Genomic DNA, 23,288 nt, shown 5'->3' on the forward strand with positions numbered 1-23,288 from the left:
ATAAACAAACTCAAAGAACAAAACCACATGGTCATTTCATTGGATGCTGAAAAAGCATTTGACAAAATTCAGCATCCCTTCATGCTTAAAGTCTTGGAGAGAACAGGAATTCAAGGCCCATACCTAAACATAGTAAAAGCAATATACAGCAAACCGGTAGCCAGCATCAAACTAAATGGAGAGAAACTTGAAGCAATCCCACTGAAATCAGGGACCAGACAAGGCTGCCCCCTTTCTCCTTATCTTTTCAATATTGTACTTGAGGTACTAGCTCGGGCAATTCGACAACATAAGGAGGTCAAAGGGATACAAATTGGAAAGGAAGAAGTCAAACTATCATTATTTGCAGACGACATGATCGTCTACCTAAGTGACCCAAAGAACTCCACTAGAGAGCTCCTACAGCTGATAAACAACTTCAGCAAAGTGGCAGGTTATAAAATCTACTCAAGCAAATCAGTGGCCTTCCTATACTCAAAGGATAAGCAGGCTGAGAAAGAAATTAGGGAAATGACCCCCTTCACAATAGCCTCAAACAGTATAAAGTATCTTGGGGAGACTCTTACCAAACATGTGAAAGATCTGTATGACAAGAACTTCAAGACTCTGAAGAAGGAAATGGAAGAAGACCTCAAAAAATGGGAAAACCTCCCATGCTCATGGATCGGTAGAATCAATATAGTTAAAATGGCCATTTTGCCTAAAGCACTATACAGATTCAATGCAATACCCATCAAAATCCCAACTCAATTCTTCACAGAGTTAGAAAGAGCAATTATCAAATTCATCTGGAACAACAAAAAACCCAGGATAGCTAAAACTATTCTCAGCAACAAAAGAAAATCTGGGGGAATCAGTATCCCTGACCTCAAGCAATACTACAGAGCAATAGTGTTAAAAACTGCATGGTATTGGTACAGTGACAGACAGGAGGATCAATGGAACAGGATTGAAGATCCAGAAATGAACCCACACACCTATGGCCACTTGATCCTCGACAAAGAGGCTGAAAACATCCAATGGAAAAAAGATAGCCTTTTCAACAAATGGTGCTGGTTCAACTGGAGGTCAGCATGCAGAAGAATGCGAATTGATCCATCCTTGTCTCCTTGTACTAAGCTCAAATCCAAATGGATCAAGGACCTCCACATAAAGCCAGACACTCTGAAGCTAATAGAAAAGAAACTGGGGAAGACCCTTGAGGACATCGGTACAGGGAGAAAGTTTCTGAACAGAACACCAATAGCGTATGCTCTAAGAGCAAGAATTGACAAATGGGACCTCATAAGGTTACAGAGTTTCTGTAAGGCAAAGGACACCATCAAGAGGACAGATCGTCAACCAACAAATTGGGAAAAGATCTTCACCAATCCTACATCAGATAGAGGGCTAATATCCAATATATATAAAGAACTCAAGAAGTTAGACTCCAGAAAACCAAACAACCCTATTAAAAAATGGGGTACAGAGTTAAACAAAGAATTCTCACCTGAAGAACTTCGGATGGCGGAGAAGCATCTTAAAAAATGTTCAACTTCATTAGTCATTAGGGAAATGCAAATCAAAAAAACACTAAGATTTCATCTTACACCAGTCAGAATGGCTAAGATTAAAAATTCAGGAGACAGCAGGTGTTGGAGAGGGTGTGGAGAAAGAGGAACACTCCTCCACTGCTGGTGGGGTTGCAAATTGGTACAACCACTCTGGAAATCAGTCTGGCGGTTCCTCCGAAAACTGGGCACCTCACTTCCAGAAGATCCTGCTATACCACTCCTGGGCATATACCCAGAAGACTCCCCACCATATAATAAGGATACATGTTCTACTATGTTCATAGCAGCCCTATTTATAATTGCCAGATGTTGGAAAGAACCCAGGTATCCCTCAACAGAAGAGTGGATGCAAAAAATGTGGTATATCTACACAATGGAGTACTATTCAGCCATTAGAAACAATGAATTCATGAAATTCTTAGGCAAATGGATGGAGCTAGAGAATATCATACTCAGTGAGGTAACCCAGACTCAAAAGGTGAATCATGGTATGCACTCACTAATAAGTGGATATTAACCTAGAAAACTGGAATACCCAAAACATAATCCACACATCAAATGAGGTACAAGAAGAAAGGAGGAGTGGCCCCTGGTTCTGGAAAGACTCAGTGAAACAGTATTCAGCAAAACCAGAACGGGGAAGTGGGAAGGGGTGGGTGGGAGGACAGGGGAAGAGAAGGGGGCTTACGGGACTTTCGGGGAGTGGGGGGGCTAGAAAAGGGGAAATCATTTGAAATGTAAATAAATTATATCGAATAAAAAAAATTAAAAAAAAAAGAAAAGAAAAAAAAAGTCTTGGCCTATTCTACTACATATCAATATTTGTATGTATGTATATATACATATATATGTGCATATATATAATATATGGATAATTTTTCTATTTTGCTTTGTAGGTTTGTGGCAGAATCTCATGTAGCTTAGACTGACCTCAAAATTGAAAGATATGTGCATATAAATGTACATATACACACAATGAAATACATATAAACACACATGCACATATAGACACACACACACAATATCTCTGCCTATATATAAATAGCTAAGGATAAGCTGAAACTTCTGGTTTCTTCTTCCTCTACTAACAGTTGCAGAAATTATAGGACAGAGCACTAAACCTGGATAGGACAGTTTGATATTTGTAGAGGGTAAATAAACAGGTGCATCTGACTAGTGAGCATCTGATTTTCTTTTTTTTTCCTATTTCCTTGTTTATTTTTATATATTTTAACTATAATGTGTTTACTAGAAGTTTTCTCCCAAGTGAAGAATAAGTATTAAATAAATGAATAAGTAATTAAACATTTTCGATGTTCATCTACAAAGTTAGATAGATTTAGAGCATCTGATTATCTACAAACAGTACTAAACATCACCAAGGAGAGATGTAGTTTATTAAGCAGTAAATTAAGCTATAAGGGAAAGGTTAGATTTTATAAGCAATATCTTTCACAGAGTGGTAGTGGCGCATACCTTTTATTCCAGCACTTAGTGTGCAGAAGAATGTAGATCTCTGAGTTCAAGGCCACCCTAGTCTACAGTGAGTGCCAAGGCTGTTAGACAGAGAAATTGTGTCTCAAAAAAAAATGAAAAAAAAAAGAAGCAGTGTCTTTCTATCACTCCCTCTATGTATCAGAAAAGAAGAAAGCAAATAGCACAACTAGATAAAGTTTAGATCTCAGGACACATGCATAAAGTTACCATGCAACACGTGTTACCATGCAGAGTCACATTAATGAACTAGATTTCTATTTATCCATTCAACCAAAGAGGCCAAAGCAAAATCTCAGACTAATAAACAGATCATGATGGATCTGAGGCAGAATTAGATGGTGGGACATCTGGCAGTGGGGAGGGGAAAGGGGGAGGTGGAAGGAGAGAGAGAGAGAGAGAGAGAGAGAGAGAGAGAGAGAGAGAGAGAGAGAGAGAGAGCACTGTGGGGAAACACAGGAGATTTGCCCCACAGACAGAGGAAGACAGTCACATGAAACTGAAGACCAGGTAACCAGCCATTGGCATGACTTAGAATAGAATAGATAATAGAATGGGTAATTAAATTATAAACTACTCGGGAACAAGCCAAAGCTATCAATTAGGCATTTATTCATACGTAAGAAGTCTCAGAGTTATTATTCCAGGGAGTAAAGAGGCCAGTGGATAAACACGCTTTACAGATGCACTGACTACAGACGGTGACAACGACTGGGCATAAAATCCAAGCCTCGAAAAGTCCTGGCTTCACAGAGTTAGAAAGAGCAATCCTCAAATTCATCTGGAATAACAAAAAACCCAGGATATCTAAAACTATTCTCAACAATAAAGGAAATTCTGGGGGTATCAGTATCCCTGACCTCAAGCAATACTACAGAGTAATAGTGTTAAAAACTGCATGGTATTGGTACAGTGACAGGCAGGCGCATCAATGGAACAGGATTGAAGATCCAGAAATCCTCACACCTATGGCCACTTGATCCTCGACAAAGGGGCTGAAAACAGCCAATGGAAAAAAGATAGCCTTTTCAACAAATGGTGCTGGTTTAACTGGAGGTCAGCATGCAGAAGAATACGAATTGATCCATCCTTGTCTCCTTGTAATAAGCTCAACTCCAAATGGATCAAGGACCTCCACATAAAGCCAGACACTCTGAAGCTAATAGAAAAGAAACTGGGGAAAACCCTTGAGGACATCGGTACAGGGAAAAAGTTTCTGAACAGATCACCAATAGCTTATGCTCTAAGATCAAGAATTGACAAATGGGACCTCATAAAATTACAAAGTTTCTGTAAGGCAAAGGACACCATCAAAATGGCAAATTGGCAACCAACAAATTGGGAAAAGATCTTCACCAACCCTACATCAGATAGAGGGCTAATATCCAATATATATATAAAGAACTCAAGAAGTTAGACTCCAGAAAACCAAATAACCCTATTAAAAAGCCATTAGAAACAATGAATTCATGAAATTCTTAGGCAAATGGATGGAGCTAGAGAACATCATACTAAGTGAGGTAACCCAGACTCAAAAGGTGAATCATGGTATACACTCACTAATAAGTGGTTATTAACCTAGAAAACTGGAATACCCAAAACATAATCCACACATCAAATGAGGTACAAGAAGAAAGGAGGAGTGGCCCCTGGTTCTGGAAAGACTCAGTGAAACAGTATTCGGCAAAACCAGAACGGGGAAGTGGGAAGGGGTGGGAGGGAGGACAGGGGAAGAGAAGGGGGCTTACGGGACTATCGGGGAGTGGGGGGGCTAGAAAAGGGGAAATCATTTGAAATGTAAATAAATTATATCGAATAAAAAAATGCAAAAAAAAAAAAAAAGAAAGAAACCAAAAAAAAAAAAAAAATTCAGGAGACAGCAGATGTTGGCGAGGATGTGGAGAAAGAGGAACACTCCTCCACTGCTGGTGGAGTTGCAAATTGGTACAACCACTTTGGAAATCAGTCTGGCGGTTCCTCAGAAAGCTGAGCACCTCACTTTCAGAAGATCCTGCTATACCACTCCTGGGTACATACCCAGAAGATTCCCCAGCATGTAATAAGGATACATGTTCCACTATGTTCATAGCAGCCCTATTTATAATTGCCAGAAGCTGGAAAGAACCCATGCATCCCTCAACAGAAGAGTGGATGCAAAAAATATGGTATATCTATACAATGGAGTACTATTCAGCCATTAGAAATAATGAATTCTTGACATTTTTAGGCAAATGGATGGAACTGGAGAACATCATACTAAGTGAGGTAACCCAGACTCAAAAGATGAATCATGGTATGCACTCACTAATAAGTGGATATTAACCTAGAAAACTGGAATACACAAAACATACTCCACTCATCAAATGAGGTACAAGAAGAACGGAGGAGTGGCCCCTTGTTCTGGAAAGACTCAGTGAAGCACTATAGGGCAAAACCAGAACAGGGAAGTGGGAAAGGTTGGGTGGGAAAACAGGGGGAGGGAAGGGGGCTGATGGGACTTTCGGGGAGTGGGGGTCTAGAAAAGGGGAAATCATTTGAAATGTAAATAAAAAATATATTAAATAAATTTTTTTTTAAAAAAAAGTATCAGGTTGGCAGGAATGAGAGGATATGCACTATATTCTTTTCAGAAAAAACGTTTGCCAACTACCACCTTAGACAATATTACTAAGTATTTCAGTATGTTATATTCTCCTTTAGTTTGAGTTATACATCATAGTTAAATGAGAATAGCAATTTTACAGACCTGGTACATGGCTATAAGGTATGAAGGCATAAGATTTCTGAGAAGTTCTGAGCCAATCATGTTGATGCTTAGGATTTGCTTTCTGATGAAATTGATTATAATCAAGCTAGTAATCAAGCTACTATTTTCATAATTATTATTAAAATAAAAATAATCATTGAAGAACAAAAATTCATTAGGAGTGCTAATAATATATACTTTTGAGGCAAATTTTTAGAAAATTGTAACCAGTATTGTGAATCTGTTATTTTTAAAGAAACACAGTCAGAAAATGTGTATTAATTGGATGTAATGATTCTGCTGAGTTTTTTTAAATAATGTCTATAATAATACTCTGTAAATTTTTTTGGTTAATTACAGGTAGTTAATGAAGATAAAAGCAGTTTATTTACTTATCTGGGTTTTTTGTTGATTTATTTTGTTTTTGATTTTGGTTTTGGTTTTGGTTTTTTTGGGTCCTAAGCCAAGGCTAAATTTCAAAATTTGTGGTGTTCATATGTAGGCCTAGTGCTAGATAACTCAATTTGATTTTGTAATTCATTTGTAATAATATTGTAATTAAATTTGACTTTTATATCTGAGATATTGTTTTGAAAGATTAGGAATGTACAGTGATGGTAACAAACAATTGGAATCCCACAAATTAGGAAAATAGTATACACTTAGATTTTAAATTTTGACTACTAAAGTCATGTCTTATTAAAAATACCCACTTTTAAATATTGAAATAACTATTATGTGTTTTACATAGAATCTTTTTTGTAGGAATAGGGAGTACCAATATATGAATTTCACTTAAAAAGTATTATTCTAATGAATATCCAGGGGAAACTACCACTGAATAAAGTAAATAAAATATAAACACTTGCCTTTATCAGTTCACTTTAATTGTCAACTTAACATAACCTAGAATCTCTTGGGAAATGAGTGACATGAGGGATTTTCTAGGTTGCCTATATTTGTTTGCCTTATAATCATGTCAATGGTGGATTATATTACGTTAATTGATGTAAGATGATCCAGCCTACCATTGGTGGCACTATTCCACCAAGGGGTATCGGACTCTAAAAGAACAGAAAAACTGAGCTGAGCACAAGGAAATCAGTGAATATATACATTCAGTCTCTCTTTATCCCTGATTGTGGATGTGAGTGTGACTAGCTACTTTTAGGTAGCGCCACTGTGACTTCATTGCTAAGATAGACTGTACCTTGGAAGTATATACTAAAATAAATCTCTTCTCCCTAAAGAAAAAAAAAAAAAGAAAAACAAAAAGAAAGTAAACTCCTGGCTGGGAAGGAAGGCAGTTTTCTAGAGGAAGGCTGGAAGCCTGTGAGCTGCAAGTGGAGCAGGAAAACTAGAGACTCCCCGGCACAGCCTTGCAGGAAAAGCAGGTCCTGAGCCAGACGCAAGTTCCTGGCTGGAGGAAATTTAGGAAGCTAAATATCTTTGAGAGAGCCCGCAGAAAAACTGTGACACAATTCGGGTCCACACACATAAAATGGCCCAGAGCCAAAGAGAGATGGTTGGTATGCCACAGCCCAGATGTCAGAGGGAAAACATCTGCTCCAGCCCAAACACACAGAGGGAGCCTGCTATAGGCACCAGCCCTCAGGGGTCAGAGTCACTCCAACTGCCAGATGCTAAGCTGAAAGACAACACAAGCTGGCTACAGAGGCAGCAGACAGAAAAAAAAAATCCAAGCTCAGATGCAAACCTCTAAAACAGGTACAGTATGCTTGAAAATGTGTTTTAAGTGCTAAAGGGGGAAAAAAAGAAATTGAATATAAAAAGAATATAGGGAGAAAGTCTCTGAAGAAAGTAAAGCATTAGAGGTTAAAAGGAAAAATATTTTCTGTGTTAAAAATGCAGAGAAACACAATAACACAAGGCATCTGGATCTCATATGACTTCGTCTTGCTTATCAGCATCCGAATATTTTTTCTATAACAATTAAAATTTTGTATATCCTCTTTAAGAAAGATGAGAATAAACAAACTTAGGTAAGTAGAGAACTGAAAGAAAGATTGCTAGGTTCAAGGCCATAGAACAGGGGGTAGGGTATTCTTTAAATCAGAGTAAAGAACTTTCAAAAGAATTTAATCTGGAACCTACAATAACAACAAAAACTGTAGTTCCAGATGAAAAAGAAACTCACAAATGCTTCAAGCATTAGAATGGCAGCGCATCGAGACACAGGGCTTAATGAGGGCGCCCGAGAGTAAGGACAAGCAAAAGCTTGTGTATTTAAACTCCTTTTAAGCTATTGTACCTGTGTAAATCTTAAAAATGCAATGTTAACTTCTAGCCTTTTTGAAAGTTGCTATTACAAACTGTTTAGGATAAGTAAGATAATGTCAGTTAATAGACATTAATACATAATGTCAGAGTTTGAAAATTGAAAATATACATATATGATAAGACATCACACAGTTGATGTCTGTGTGCAGATTCAAATCCCAATGGGCTTCTGCCTTAAGTTCTAAAAAGGCTGATTCTGAGATTGCACATTTATTATAGATGGTGGTGACCTTAGAGAAGCATTTGAAGATTGAAGCTATTTATGCTCAGGTATCATACATTAGAATACAACAATTTTTTATTTTTTATGGCATTAAACCTGTTATAGGCAAAACTTACAATCCTTCAACACTAGTAATTGTGCAGAGATCTAGCAAGACTTTAAAGATAATGCTCATAGAACAAAATGGGAATACGAAATCTTACAAAGAGAGTTTATATAATGGTTTATCGACATTAATATTTTAAGTCTGAAATTTGGTCTATGTGTGTGTGTGTGTGTGTGTGTGTGTGTGTGTGTGTGTGTGTGTATAATTTTAAAGGATGCTGAGACATTATGATATATTTATTCCAGCATTCTGCCTGATCCTACCTCAGACTGCCTCAATTCTCCTCAATTCTGTTTCCTCAATGAGACAGATAACATAAATGCTAAAATACTTTGAATTATGGATAAAATGCTGAACTAAATCAGCCTGCTTATATTAAGGATGTCCTAACCTCAGAATGGAAGGAAGGAAATGTGATACTTTGGAGGAGAGATTTTGTGTTTATTTCCATAGGAAAAGAAAAGCTATGCATTCCTTCCAAACTGATAAAAATCAGATCTGACAGATTTGACTTCAGATCCCTGAAGATTGTGGCAAAAAACAAACAAACAAACAAACAAAAACATGAAAACCAACTGAACAGGTAACGTGTTTCACTGACCCTTCTACATGGGCACAGTTCTGAGACTGGCTGAGACATGAAATGTTTCAATCTAAAACTTCAGCTATGTGTAGCCATAAGTCATGTTGGCTATAGATTCCTCAAGACTTATGAAACAAATTAAGGGAGGTTAGACTCAGATATTTTTCTATTTCTTTTTCTTTCCTCTATCCTTCTTTCTTTCCTATCTAATGTTAAGGGGAGGATGGAGAAGGGATGAAAAGAAAGAGGTAGGATATAGGAATAATAAGAATAATGGGTTGATTATTGGATCTACTCTTAAATAATAAAGCCACTACTAGCCAAAACTTTTACATACAGATATTTACATATTGATATAAAATTAAGGTTATATTTAAGTATATTACAACATACTATGTATAAACTCCTTTTAAGCTATTGTACCTATGTAAATCTTAAAAATGCAATATTAACTTCCAGCCTTTTTGAAAGTTACTATTACAAACTGTTTTGATAAGAAAGATAATGTCAGTTAATAGTCAGTCAAACTCATGGTCATGCTAGAAACATGTCTAGTTTATTACAGAAATATGTTTCTAAAGTTGAACAGATAGTAAATGGAAATAAACATTTACCTACACAGACAGACTAATAGATGTTCTTCAAAAACCTCAGAGACTACAGAATATGGCATTTAAAGACATCTTGTTGATAAAAGGCCTTTTATGAATCAGATGTCTGTGGGACAGGTCTGATCCTTGCAGTTCCCCCATTCTACTTCAAGACAATGACGAGCATTGAAGAACTCCACATGGAGCTTGCTTCATATACAGCAAGATAGCCACTCGGCAAGAAACTGCTTCAACTGCAGACAACATGCTGTCCAAGATGGACAAATGGGAAGCAGGGAAGTCAACTGCTAAGCTTTGTCAAGACAAGGTAAGCAGTCTTTCATAATTCCTGCTTTACAGAAGAATTTATCAGATATTCTGAGCCAAAAGGCTAAAAGTGGATGCTCCAACATTATATGTGTGAGACTATCCAGGCAGCCAGCTTTCTCTGTCATTTCTATAGTTTTGGAAGTTGCTTGCCTGTACTACCTGCTTACTCAGGTAATATTTATTCCTTCTCAAGGCTCTGATTGAGTTGAAGACTAGATTGTTATAGTCTCATCATTAAGTTACTCTCTAGTAAGTACACAAATTCATGGAAATTAAATAGATGATAAATTGCTCAAAAAGAAATTAAGAATTTTTTTAAATTCTGGAGATAAAGATAAAGCACAACACCTGATATCTGAACACATTAGAAGGAGTTCTCAGAGGGAAATAAAATAAATAGAAACAACTAAACAACACAAAGTATCAACTTATCTAAGACCCAGTTCTTTGAGAAAAATAAACAAAACATAAAACAAAGAAATGACACAAACTAACACAATCAGAAATTAATAAAGACATTACAACTGATGCAAAAGAAATTCAGAACATTATAAGGAAATATGTGGAAAAACCTGTCCACCATTAAACTGAAAAAAAACCTAAAAGAAATACATAAATGCCTAAGCTGAATCACTAACTAGAACAATAAGTCAAGGATTTTCCTCTATTAGTGAGGGATGAAAACAACAATAAGTAAAATTAACCCTATTTGCAGATGATACAATATGTATAAAAGATACCAAAAATTCGATCAGAATACTTCTAAAACTTCAGAAAAGTGGCAATGTATAAAGTAAACTTAAAAAACTCATTAACCTTTCTATAAGCCTTGGAGGCACAGGAGTAGCCAGGTTCTACCCCCAGGACCCTGAACCCACCAGGCACCACTAAGAGAACACTACCAGCTATAATGACTGGATCCAGCCCCTCAAATTGGAAGTGGCCACACTCTCACCTGCAGAGTAAAACTGGCCCTACTGGCCCAGATCAGGCCATAAAATGCCACTAATCCCAGGCCACCCCCAGGAAACCCTATATTAAGTCTGGCAAGCAGAGGCCACCCAACCACCTTCCTGTGTTTTTTCCCAATGAATCTTTTTTGTATAAGGTTTGTTGTGTAGTGACTCAGGCAGCAGGGTGGCTTTCCAGGCCAAACACAGAAATTCCACTTATAGGCCCCACCCTTGGAGACCTCTGGCTGAAAGACCTGACCCCTACCTGCAAGCAAGAGAGGACACCCCATCCCTGAGTCTTGAGGAGCTCCAATTGCTGGGCCGAGCTCCTGAGAAGTTTCAGATGCCCTTGAGGTAGAAAAGTTGCCAGGCCCTACTCTCCACAGTAAAAAAAAAAAAAAAAAAAAAAAAAATCTTACCAATCCCTGAGCTTGCCCCAAGACCAGGCCACATAATTCCTCCAATAATTCCAGGCCACCAAGTTCCTCACCATGGAAAGTTTCACTCGCCAAGAAACTCTGTAGAAGTCTCTGATGCTTCTCACCCTGAGCAGAGGCAGCTATTCTTCTGGGATTTTCCCTCTCAAGAAATCTCTTGTGTGAAATTTGTTGTGCAGTATTCCTCAGTTCCCAACTGCCAGGATACCTTTCCCCTCAGAGATGTAACACTTATTCTTTCTATACAGCAACAGTAAACATGCTGATTACAAGATCATATACATACTCATTATATACATTAATAAAACTTGAAAAATAAATCATCTAGTAATAAACCTAACCAAGGAAGTAAAGGACCTCTACAATGAAAACTTTAAATCTCGAAATAAGAGATAAAGATAGTAGAAAATTGAAAGATGCCCAATGCTTGTTGAGTGGCAAAATTAATACCATGATTAATTAATGCTATAATCAATAAAAAATTAGTACTGTTGTTAATATAATCCCAATCAAGATATCCACGATATTCTCAACAAAAATAGAAAAAAAATGTTCTAAAATTCATATGGATCCAGAAAAGACTCCATATAGCCAAAGCAATCCTGCACAAAATGCTGGAGGGATTGCCATTCCAGATCTCAAAATATATTGCAAAGCCATAGGGGAAAAAAAGAAGAAAGAGGGCAAAAGAAAAGTCTGGTGTTGGCACAATAACAAACATGTAAAACATGTAGACCAATGAAAAATAAAAGACTCAAACATAAATTCACATAATTACAGCCATGTGATATTTTACAAAGATACTCAAAAGAAGAGAAAGAAGAGGAGGAAGAAGAGGAAGAAGAGGAAGAGGAAGAAGAGGAAGAAGAGGAGGAAGAAAAGGAGGAGGAGGAGAAAGAAGAAGAAGAAGAAGGAGGAGGAGGAGGAGGAGGAGGAGGAGGAGGAGGAGGAGGAGGAGGAAGAAGAGGAAGAGGAGAAAGAAGAAGAGGAAGAAGAGGAGGAAGAAGAGGAAGAGGAAAAAGAAGAGGAGGAAGAGGAAGAAGAGGAAGAAGAGGAGGAAGAAGAGGAGGAAGAGGAAGAAGAAGATGAAGAAGAGGAGGAAGAGGAAGAAGAAGAGGAAGAAGAGGAGGAAGAAGAGGAAGAGGAAAAAGAGGAAGAGGAAGAAGAAGAGGAAGAAGAGAAAGAAAGAAGAAGAGGAAGAGGAAGAAGAGGAGGAAAAAGAGGAAGAGGAAAAAGAAGAAGAGGAAGAGAAAGAAGAAGAGGAAGAAGAGGAAGAGGAAAAAGAAGTGGAAGAGGAAGAAGAGGAAGAAGAAGAGGATGAAGAGGAAGAGAAGGAAGAAGAGGAGGAAGAAGAGGAGGAGGAGGAAGAAGAAGAGGAAGAAGAAGAAGAAGAAGAAGAAGAAGAAGAAGAAGAAGAAGAAGAAGAAGAAGAAGAAGAAGAAGAAGAAGAAATTTAAAAACTTTTTCATTTAAGGAAATAATCAGTAAAGTGAAGAGGAATCCCATGGAGTGGCAAAGAGTCTTTGCTACCATATATATCGAACAGAAGATTAATATCTAGAATACATAAAGATCTTTAAAAGTCAATGTTAAGAAAACAAATATTCTATTTTAAAAATGACTTGTAGTAATCCCATTGATGGAGTTACCAAGTCACAGTCAAAATTTCTGACTCAGAATTGTTCCTGTCTAAAAGAACTGCAGGAACAAAAATGGAGAAGAGGCTGAAGGAGAGGTGGTCCAGTGAGCAGTCCAACTTATGATCCATCTCATGGGAGGACACTAATGTCTGACACTATTACTGATGCTTGATGTGCTTACATACAGGAGCCTAGCATGGCTGTCCTCTGAGAGGCCCAACCAGTAGCTGACTGAGACAGACACAGATACTTACACCCAACCATTCCACTGAAATCTGGGACTCCTATGGTTGAATTAGGGAAGGATTGATGAAGCTGAAGGGGAAAGTAACTCCAGGAAGACAAGCAGTCTCAACTAACCCAGACCCCTGGGAGCTCCCAGACACTGAGCCACCAACCAGGCAGCACACACAGGCTGATGTGAGGACCCTGGCACATATATAGCAAAGGACTGCCTGGTCTGGCCTCAGTGGGGGAAGATGCACCTAATCCTTGAGATACTTGAGGCCCCAAGGAAGAGGGATGCCTTGGAGGAAAGGAAGCACCCCCTTGGAGGTGAGGAGGAGGAGGATAAGGAACTGTGAGAGGAGGGTCCTGAAGGAGGGGCAATGGATGGAATACACATGTATAAATATTTTTTTAAAACGAGCTGTGGGTCTGAAAGAAGGGTTCCCAGGAGAATAAATAAAAGTGGCTAAGAAACATCTCAAAAAATGTTCATCATCCTTAAGACTTAGAGAAATGCAATCAAAACCATTTTGAGGTTTTAATCTTACCCTAGTCACATGGCTAAAATCATTAAATCAGGTGACAACAGATACCAGAGAGATGTGAAGAGAGGGGAACAGTCGTTCACTGTAGTGGAATTGCAAATTGGTATAACCACTCTGGAAATCAGAGTGGAAAATCCTCAAAAAGCCAAAAATAATTCCACCACATAACCCAGCTATACCATTCCTTGATATAGGCCAGTGGTTCTCAACCTACCTAGTGCTGTCACCCCTAAATACAGTTCCTCATGTTGTGGTGACCCACAACCATAAAATTATTCTTTACATCAGCACTGGAACAATTCTTAATAACTTTTTTATTAACCTCCATGTATTTTTTACTTTTCTCCAGGAAAATCCAATACTACCAATATGGAAGGAAAGGAATTTACAAGAAACCATCCAGGATGAAAAACAAAATCACTCACAAAAGCCAACACTTCTCAGAATTGTGAATGCAAGTGGACTTAACAGAACAATTAAACTACACATTAATTCACCAAATTCCATAAAATTATTTTTGTTGCTACATCATAACTATAATTTTGCTATTGTTGGGAATCATAATGTAAATATCTCTGTTTTCTAATGCTGTTCAGTGAGCCCTGTGAAATGGTTATTGGAAACCCCAGATAGGCTGTGACTGACAGGTTGAGAACTGCTGGTATATGCCCAAAGGACAAAACATCATGATAAAAAAAACATAAAAGAAAGCATTTAATTATGATTATTGTTTCAGAAGGTTGGAGTCTGTAAAGCCATGGCAAGAGGAATAGAGCACATATCTGTATGTATTTATGTATGTGTGTATGTATGTATGTATGTATATGTGTGTGTGTGTGTGCGTGCGTATTTATTTATTTATTCACACATCTTGATCACAGATAGTAAGTAGAGAAAGGCAATCTAAAATAGCATGAATCTTTGAAACCTCAAAGCCTGCCCTCAGAGGCATACTTCTCCAAGTAACATACTTCTCCAGAAAGACCATATCTTATAATCCTCCCTAAACAGCCACTAGCTGGAGGACAAGTATTTAGACATATAAGCCTGAGGGGCCATTCTCATCCAAAATATCACAATACCCTACTCAACAGAGATTTCCTTAGCAATTTTCATTGCCATACTGTCTACAATAGCTAGAAAATGGAAACAACCTAAATGTCCTTCAATTTATGAATGGAAAATGCAATGTGGTGCATATCTCTACTGAATATCATTCAATTCTAAATAAATGACATTTTCATGTAAATAGAGCTATAAATGATTATGATGAGTGAGGTAATCCAGACCCAGAAAGGCAATGTCACATGTTTTATCTTACCATATCCTGGCCCAAATCTTTGGGTGTGAGCATAGAACATAGAGAAACTACAGAAACCAGGATAGTAAAATGGGACTATGGGGATAGAGTGAAAGAGAAGAAATGCTTGAAAGGGGAATAATCAGATACAAGTGATATGAAAGGGGAAATGTGAAATCCTGAGAGACTTTAATTAGGAAAGGGACAGGGGGTCAATAGAGAAAAGGATGGGCCAGAGCAGAGAAAATGACATTAAGGATGTTTGAAAAAGCCATAAGGAATCATTTTATTTTTATATTAACCTACAATTACACACATGTACTATTACACACACACTACAGTCTCACATCTGTGTGCGTGCATGACGTTGTGTGTGTGTGTGTGTGTGTGTGTGTGTGTGTGTGTGATGAAGTTATGTCACTTGGACTCAGAATGCTTCCCACAAGGGCTATAGACTATCTAACAAAAACTCCAGTGCTATGCATAAGAAACTCCCTTTAGAATTTTGGTCAGGATAGCTCAAGAGACTCCCAAAACAAATACAGGCTTTGCTTCCCAGAGGGTGAAGACACCATACACTTCAGACACGGGACTAACAGCATTAGATGTGGGTCTGACCTGAAAGACCCCTCCCTGGGGTCTAATTTTTATAGTCTCAGAAGTCTCAGAACATACTATAGAAGCAACCAGGCAAGGCTATGCTTGCTTCCCTCAGCAGCCATGATGCCTATGTTCCACAGCATGACCAGTAGGCAAGATATCTCTAAAGGTGGTACTCAAATCCTGGCAGTTGCCAACAGCTCTCAAATTGCATGTAAGGCTTACTTAACAGGAGGGAAATCATGCCTGACACTGGAAATCTAGCCAATTACCCAGAGCTAGTGAGGACATAGTCTTAGGGAAGAGCCTACTACTGCCCACTTTACTAGATCAGCATAATTCCTAACTGCGTTCTAAACAACTATCCGCATATCCACAGATAATCGTAGCTTTTAACCCTCATCAAAGATGTTTCTCTTTGTAACAAATGTAGACCATTACTGAAAACTACAACTGGTCAAAATGCAGAGAATGGCTGATCATGTATTGCCCAGACTCAATGGATACATCTACAACTTCAATATTCAGTCCATCTACAATAGTCAAATTCCAGAGAACACTGAGAAGGAGGAGGTGAAAAGATTATAAAAGGTAGAGGACCAGAAAGTCTGGTGTATGATAACATTTCCTAGAAATGAAAGGGAAGCTACACTCATAATACCTTAATACTGAGGTTGCCAAAATGAGGGTAGAGCAATGACAATACCTACAGATATGCTACTGCGGAAGGCAGAACAGTCCCAGGGCCCCACCCCTACAATACGTCAACCCAAGGACTGCTGAAAGGGAAATTAGTTATCTCCAGGGATAATCCCCCAATTGGGGATTGGCCAAAAGTGGCCAGCTCTGAAATCATATACATAGAAGCAACACTAATTGAACTCAATAGGTTGTAGTCATACATATATGTGTTTATACATATACATACATACATACATACATACATACATACATATATATACATATATATAAGAAAAATGAGCCCATGAATTTGAGAGAAAGTTAGGGAGACATGGAAGGGGTTTCAGGGAAGAAAGAGGAGGGGAAATTAAATAATTATACTTTAATTTAAAGTATTTTTAAAATTTAACTGGCTGAGAACTAAGGAATTATTATTTAATAAATTTATATATACATTCCTTAAGAGGAGATTTTACCTTATGAACTTCTTTTATCACTTCTAAAAGAACTTTCATATTAGACTTATGCTGCATTGTTGGAACTTCACCAGGCAGTTGAGAAACAATGGCGTTCTTTAGCATTTGGACCAGTATGTTCAGAGAAGAAACTTCCAAAGATGCCCAACACTTTCCTGAGGGTGTGAAAATCAAGCATGATAAATTTATTCCCTTCCCAGCCCTTAACTACCCGAGTTTCTTCTGGGAGGTTTAAGACAAGAAATAGACAATGTTTCTCATAGCTACCATCATAACCATAAAACAATTCTATGAATATTATCACAAACAACACACACTATTCAACAGGTATAGGGCAAAGCTTTAATCTAGTAAAAGAAACTCAAATTCAGAATTTGAAGAAAATTGTTAATGATTATGATTAACTGATTGGCCATGATTTTATTTGCTTCTTTTATTTTATTTGCTTGTATTGGATTTGATGTTTCTGAGATAAGACATTTTTTTAAAGATTTATTTTATCTATGTGAGTACACTGTAGCTGTTTCCAGACACAGAAGAAGAGGGCATCATATATGTTTACAGATAGTTGTGAGCCACTATATGGGTGCTGCAAATTAAACTCAGGACCTTTGGAAGAGCAGTCAGTGCTCTTAACCACTGAGCCATCTCTCCAGCCCCAGATAAAATATTTTTATGTATCCCTTAATATGTAGCCCAGGCTGGCCCTGAACTTCTACGAAGCTTCCTACCTCATCATCTAGGTGCTGAGGTTATGATCATGTACTGACTTCATTACTTTCAAACTAGCAATTTTGTCAAACAGCTACAAAAATCTAAAAATATACAGATGAATGCCATGCAATATTACTGACACTTCTACCTAAAAATTAAGTAATGCCTATTTTCAGATTACATGAACAGCTGTCACAGATGGATATACTTATTTTAAATAGCTTACACCTCACTCTTAATATTATTAAGATTACATTGGATTTTGGTACTTTAAAGAGGAGATTGTAGGAACATGGGATTTTATTTATTTATTTATTTATTTATTTATTTATTTATTTATTTTACAAGTGGGCAGGGACTTTTGAAATGTGACTTCTCTATCAAGAAAAGAAAAGTGCTTTCTTTTTTTGAGACAATGTCCTATGTAGTCCAGGCTGCTTTTGACTCATTATGTTGCCAAGGTTGGCATTGTGCTCCTGGGCCACTTCCTCTACATCCCAGGGGCTGGAATTACAGATGTTCACCCCCACACCCAGAAAGCATCTCTTTTTAAAAATGCAAATACAGGGCTGGAGTGATGGCTCTATGGTTAAAAGCACTTGCTGCTCTTGCAGAGAACCAGGTTCCATTCCCAGCACCCACACATGGCTCACAAGTGTCTGTAACTCCAGTTCTAAAACATATGATACTTTCTTTTGCACTCCACCAGCTCTGACGCACATGCAGTGCACATAAATTCACTTAAGTACACAACATAAAATTTTTATATTTAATTTTAAAACATACTGCTTGTTCCCTCAATAAAGATGCTCATGCAACTTAGTAATTTAATCCTGTAATTGTACTTCCTTGCATTTTTCTTACATGTGTAAGTTTATATACATCAAAGTAATACATGTTACTACAACTATAGCAGCAGAAGAACAGAAGCAACTCTTCATAGCACATTCCATGTTCTGGACCAGCTAGAGTTTGTTCCTCCAGGCCTATGCATTGGAAATGCTAAAGTGGTGGGAACTTTAAGAGATGGTTTAACCTTAAGCAACACTTGGTAGTTCTTGAGAGAGGGTTGCTTTGAGAGAGAGAGAGAGAGAGAGAGAGAGAGAGAGAGAGAGAGAGAGAGAGAGACTGTGTGGTATATGCACATGTGTGTGTTCATTGTGGGTGCATGTACCAAGGACATAGCCAGATGTCCAGTGTCTTGATTTATCATTCTATGCCTTGTTCCCTTGAGAGATGGTTTTTCACTGAATGTAGACCTAGTGTGGTAGCCAGCAAGCCTCAGCTCTTCTCCTTTCTCTTTTCCTTGAACTTCTGGGTTTACAGGTACACACCCCAGGCGAGCTTTCCATGTGGGTGCTGAGCTTGGAACAGGCACATTTACCCACTTAGACAATTTCAAAACTACCATAAAAGGAGGCTTTCATGGTTACACATAAAACTTACAATCTGTAACTCTTTCTAAGATGGTACAGGAATAATTTATAGTTCATATATATATGCATATATATGCATACATATACATATATTGTATTTTTAAGTATTAAAGCTTCAACATTCACTTAAAATTATGAAAATTCCATAATTTGCATAAAAGAACAGTGGTAAGAAGTTTAACACTGCTTTTTATCACTCTTGGTCAAATGTTTGAAGTTTCCAAATAGTAATAAAAAATTATAAAGTATGATATATCTTGACTGGCACTGTATGGTCAACAAAGTCTAATGCCAAAGTCCTATCCAAATCTAAGAACAACACTTGCTTTGTGCGGTGAGCAGTGTAGCAGATATAGTAGTTTTGGGTTCATCTACACAAATCTTCACATACCCTTTATGAAATCTCTCCAGTGATTTCTACTTCAAAAGTGATTTTACAGGATATTATTTGTAAAATGTTATAAACCTTACTCAGGAATGCTAATGGCGCTCCATTCATTTTATGAATAGCTTTTGCAAATTCAAGTGCCAGGGTCTTCCCGTTCTTAGGGTCCTGCATAATGGAACATTCTGGGAGCAAAAGAAAAACCAATAGAGCTTCTTGATGTGAAGATCTATATGGAAGACTGCTGAGCAGATCCTCCTCAAGACATGTGGTTATCTGTGGTCAAAAGGAGACAAAGAGCAAGACCGAGTTACAGAAGGTACAGTATTGTGAATGACTACAAGTTGTAGCTGCAGGTTTCATTCCACCATCTTCCAATTAGAAAGTTCACTTAGTCCTTCTGGAGCCTATTGATAAACCATGGTCAGTCTTTTCATTCACATACCCTGGAGGAAGTCCTTGAGTGAGATATCTGCCCTTTTTTGTTTTGGTTTTTATTTGTTTGTTTGTGTGGGTTTTTTTGTTTGTTTGTTTGTTTTTGAGACAGGGTTTCTCTGTGTAGCCCTGGCAGTCCTGGAAGTCACTCTGTAGACCAGGCTGGCCTCAACACAGAAATCCGCCTGCCTCTGCCTCTCAAGTGCTGGGATTAAAGGTGTGTGCCACCACTGCCCAGTTGATATCTGCCCATTTTATATTATAGGACATGAAGGAAATAAAGTGAAATCACATGTAGATGGACAGTCACAGTGAGTAATCAGTTTGAAACTAATGCAAAGTTCTCCAGAAACAATTCTGTAAGCTAGTTGCAGTGGTGTGCATGAAGAGTCAGAAGGCTGCACCCAAGACTCACCTCAAAACAGACACTGAACTTTTTGAGCATTCACCAGAGAGGGTATCCTACCTCCCAAACCCATGTTCTTTCCATGTGCCTTGCCAGAAAGAAGCTCCATGTCTCAGTATTACTCTTCATAGCGAAAATACAAAAGATTATATCTATTGTGCATGTAATGGTTTAATAAAAAAGTAAATGCCACCATCTATAACAATGTCTGGGCTAAAGTACCTTTATATAAAGTGACTAGCCTTATGTTCAGTCCCATGCACAGGTCCTCTACCCACCCCCCACCAAAACTAAGTTGTTGTTATACTTATTTCTATAAAGAAGTGTGATTGCATGTTATCTCAGGTAAGTGAAATAAATAGTGTCTGTTACCAAGGAAGAAATCCATTTCTCTGCTGTTAACTTCTTGAAGATGTCCCTTGCCAGTTTTAAGTCCACATCAATGAAATTATTCTCTCCAGCATCTCTATGAACATAATAAGCATTAAAAACACACAAACAGATGAGAATAGAGCATTTTAAAACTCCATATGATATTATCGCTTTGTCTTAGCACACACAAAATATTAATTTCAAAGATCACCTCTTTTCAAAATAATAGACTAGAGCAACACAGAAGTGTATAGATGTATTCTTGTTAAAAAGAAATAAACCACAACTTGTTATCCCTGAAACAGTAACATCAAGAGTGGGCTGAAATTTTAGCAGGATTTTACCTTTTAAATTTAATTTAATTTTATGGTACTAGGATTGAGGCCAGGGCCTCTGATACTCTATCACAAAGTTACAAGCTGATTCCTAGAAAGATTCTATAAAGTAAGTCTAAGAGCTATCAATGCTGACAGTCAGTCTATTCCACAGACTAGAATTCTTTACTCTCCACATATGGTGCCATATCTGTTTAATTATTTATTTGTAGACTCATTTATTTATCATTGATTACTTTTTGAAATGAAGTCTTAGTATGCCCAGGCTGGTCTTGAACTTGTGATCTTCCTGCCTCAGCTTCCAAGTACTAGGATTACTGGAGTGCACCACTGTGTCTAGCCACCATTTCTGCTAGGAGTGATGAAATAATAGTGGTTTACCTATTGCCAGAGACCTTGTCAGCACAGAGGTATGATAGTTCATTTTAGAAATTTTTTGAAACACACATTAACTCATTAATGGAAAATATTAAAACACAGTTTGTGCAATGAGTCTTTGAATCTCTTACCTCAAAATCCTGTTCTTGATATTTCCACCAGTCCAAGATCCTTGCATATTTACCCAATTCTTCTCAACCATGACCCATTTTTACATTAAAATACTGCCCAGATACTGTCTAGTTAGCAGGTTGATTCAGTCATATTTCATGACCAGAATCCAGCAAGTCTAACAGCTTTAAAAAATTAATCAACACTTATTTTGGGCTTGCTGAATTAAGTATCACTATTGATATTAGAACTAGAATTTATACAAGTTAAAACTGTATTTCTACAAAATTCTTTCTCCTATGCAGCTATCACCTGGAAGTTTAAAACTCCCAAAAAGTGGTCATATATATTTTTCTTCTTTAAAAAGACAGTATTGTAAAAGTGGAAGAGATCACATCTGCCTTGCTCCTAACCCTGTGGAATCTTTAGGTCGGCCTAGGAACTCAGTAAGTATAAAGGATTCTCCTACATGCAATAAGCATAAGAAAAGATTATCATGAAAAAGAGATAAAAGTTTTATTAAAATTATATGTACACAGGAACAAGAAAAATCCAAAGAAATGACAAAACATGATGTTTTATACTTTCTAAACAAAGAACAATATATTCCTGAAAGAATAAGATAAATGGGTGAGTAGGCTAAGATAATAACTCTTAAGAAGTAAGTAGGGGAGGTGTGTGTGTGGGGAGGGGGCTAAAAGGCTACTCCGGTGAGGAGTATCCATGGAGGTTCTTCACAACTCCACTTACCATTCTCTCCTTTCCCTCAGCCCTTAACTATTTATTGCTTGCTACATGTAGAAAAACAAACAAATGTTCCTGGTGGTGACAAACTCCCTATGAGAAGATGCCTTGCAAAAGGTCTCCTTCATCCCTCTCCAGAGGAGAAGAGGAAACACAAGAAAAAGTGCCTGGGGCAGAGTCCAAATTCCTACTTTAAGGATGTGAAATGGCCAAGATGCTATAAAATCACCACTGTCTTTAGCCATGCATGAACTTGTATGTTGCCTGCTCCACTGTCCTCTGTGCCTACAGGAGGAAAAACAAGGCTGAAAGAAGGATGTTCCTTAGGGAGAAGGAGCACTGAAAACCCCTAATTCAAGATGAGTAGGAACTTTCCCAGTGAACACATGTTGGATTAAAAAGAAAAAAAGAAAAACAAACAAAACAAAAAAAAACAAAACAGGTCAGATAATCTGGTTAATCTGTTCTGTTGTTATCATGCTGGAAATAAGCAATATACCAGTTTGAACATATTTTGAGCTGATATAGCATTAACTTCTAAAAATTAGTATAAAAATTCCCCTACATGCAATAAGCATGAGTCTGAAGAAAAAAGGTAATATTGTATCCTGGATAATCTTTTCCTTTCAAACAAGAAAGAGAAAATGGAGAGATGGCAGAGGGCAAGGCATACAATGTCCAGATTTCAGGTCTGCCTTTGACTGGGGCCTTTATAGACACACAGATGTTTTGCAGACTCTGAAAAGATACAGTCTACTAAACTATCAGCCAGAAGCCATGGCACTTAAATTTTCTGAGCTTCTCTAGTTCTTTACTCTCGCTAGTCCTCTAATTGCCAGAAAGTACTTTTAAAGCTGCTTGGGGAGAATTGTCCTTAAGAGTCTTACCAGCTGTGCACCTCGCATTTAACAGTACTGACTGGCCAAGCATGATATGCTCACATGTAGAAAAAGTGCAAATTTCTAATAGCTACCAACCACTTTCTTATTGAACTTGAGGTCTCCTACACTGGAGGGAATACACAGACCTTAATAGGGAAGCTAATGCTCTTGATTTGCTAAATGAACATGAACCATGTTTCCTTCTGAATAATGATGATTATGCCCATAAACAGTGCCAGTGTCAGCCTTGGCCAGAGAAACTTCCTTTTACAGTGGCCAGTGGTAGCTGCAGAGACTCAAAATAG

General features: G+C 37.7%; 1 protein-coding gene across 3 annotated transcripts in view; it reads right to left on the reverse strand.

Annotated features, from left to right (window-relative positions):
* Positions 1-23,288, reverse strand: part of Herc6 (HECT and RLD domain containing E3 ubiquitin protein ligase family member 6) — a 75,227-nt gene that overhangs the window by 23,078 nt on the left and 28,861 nt on the right. For all 3 annotated transcript variants that reach the window (XM_052173818.1, XM_052173817.1, XM_052173816.1), the window contains 3 exons: positions 20,535-20,628; positions 19,408-19,597; positions 16,787-16,941 (listed from right to left, as the gene is read on the reverse strand). In XM_052173818.1, coding sequence (XP_052029778.1) covers positions 16,787-16,941; positions 19,408-19,597; positions 20,535-20,628 — 439 coding nt within the window. The remainder of the gene's footprint in view (positions 1-16,786; positions 16,942-19,407; positions 19,598-20,534; positions 20,629-23,288) is intronic.

The sequence above is a fragment of the Apodemus sylvaticus genome, chromosome 2 (genome assembly GCF_947179515.1).
Source record: "Apodemus sylvaticus chromosome 2, mApoSyl1.1, whole genome shotgun sequence".
NCBI lineage: Eukaryota > Metazoa > Chordata > Mammalia > Rodentia > Muridae > Apodemus > Apodemus sylvaticus.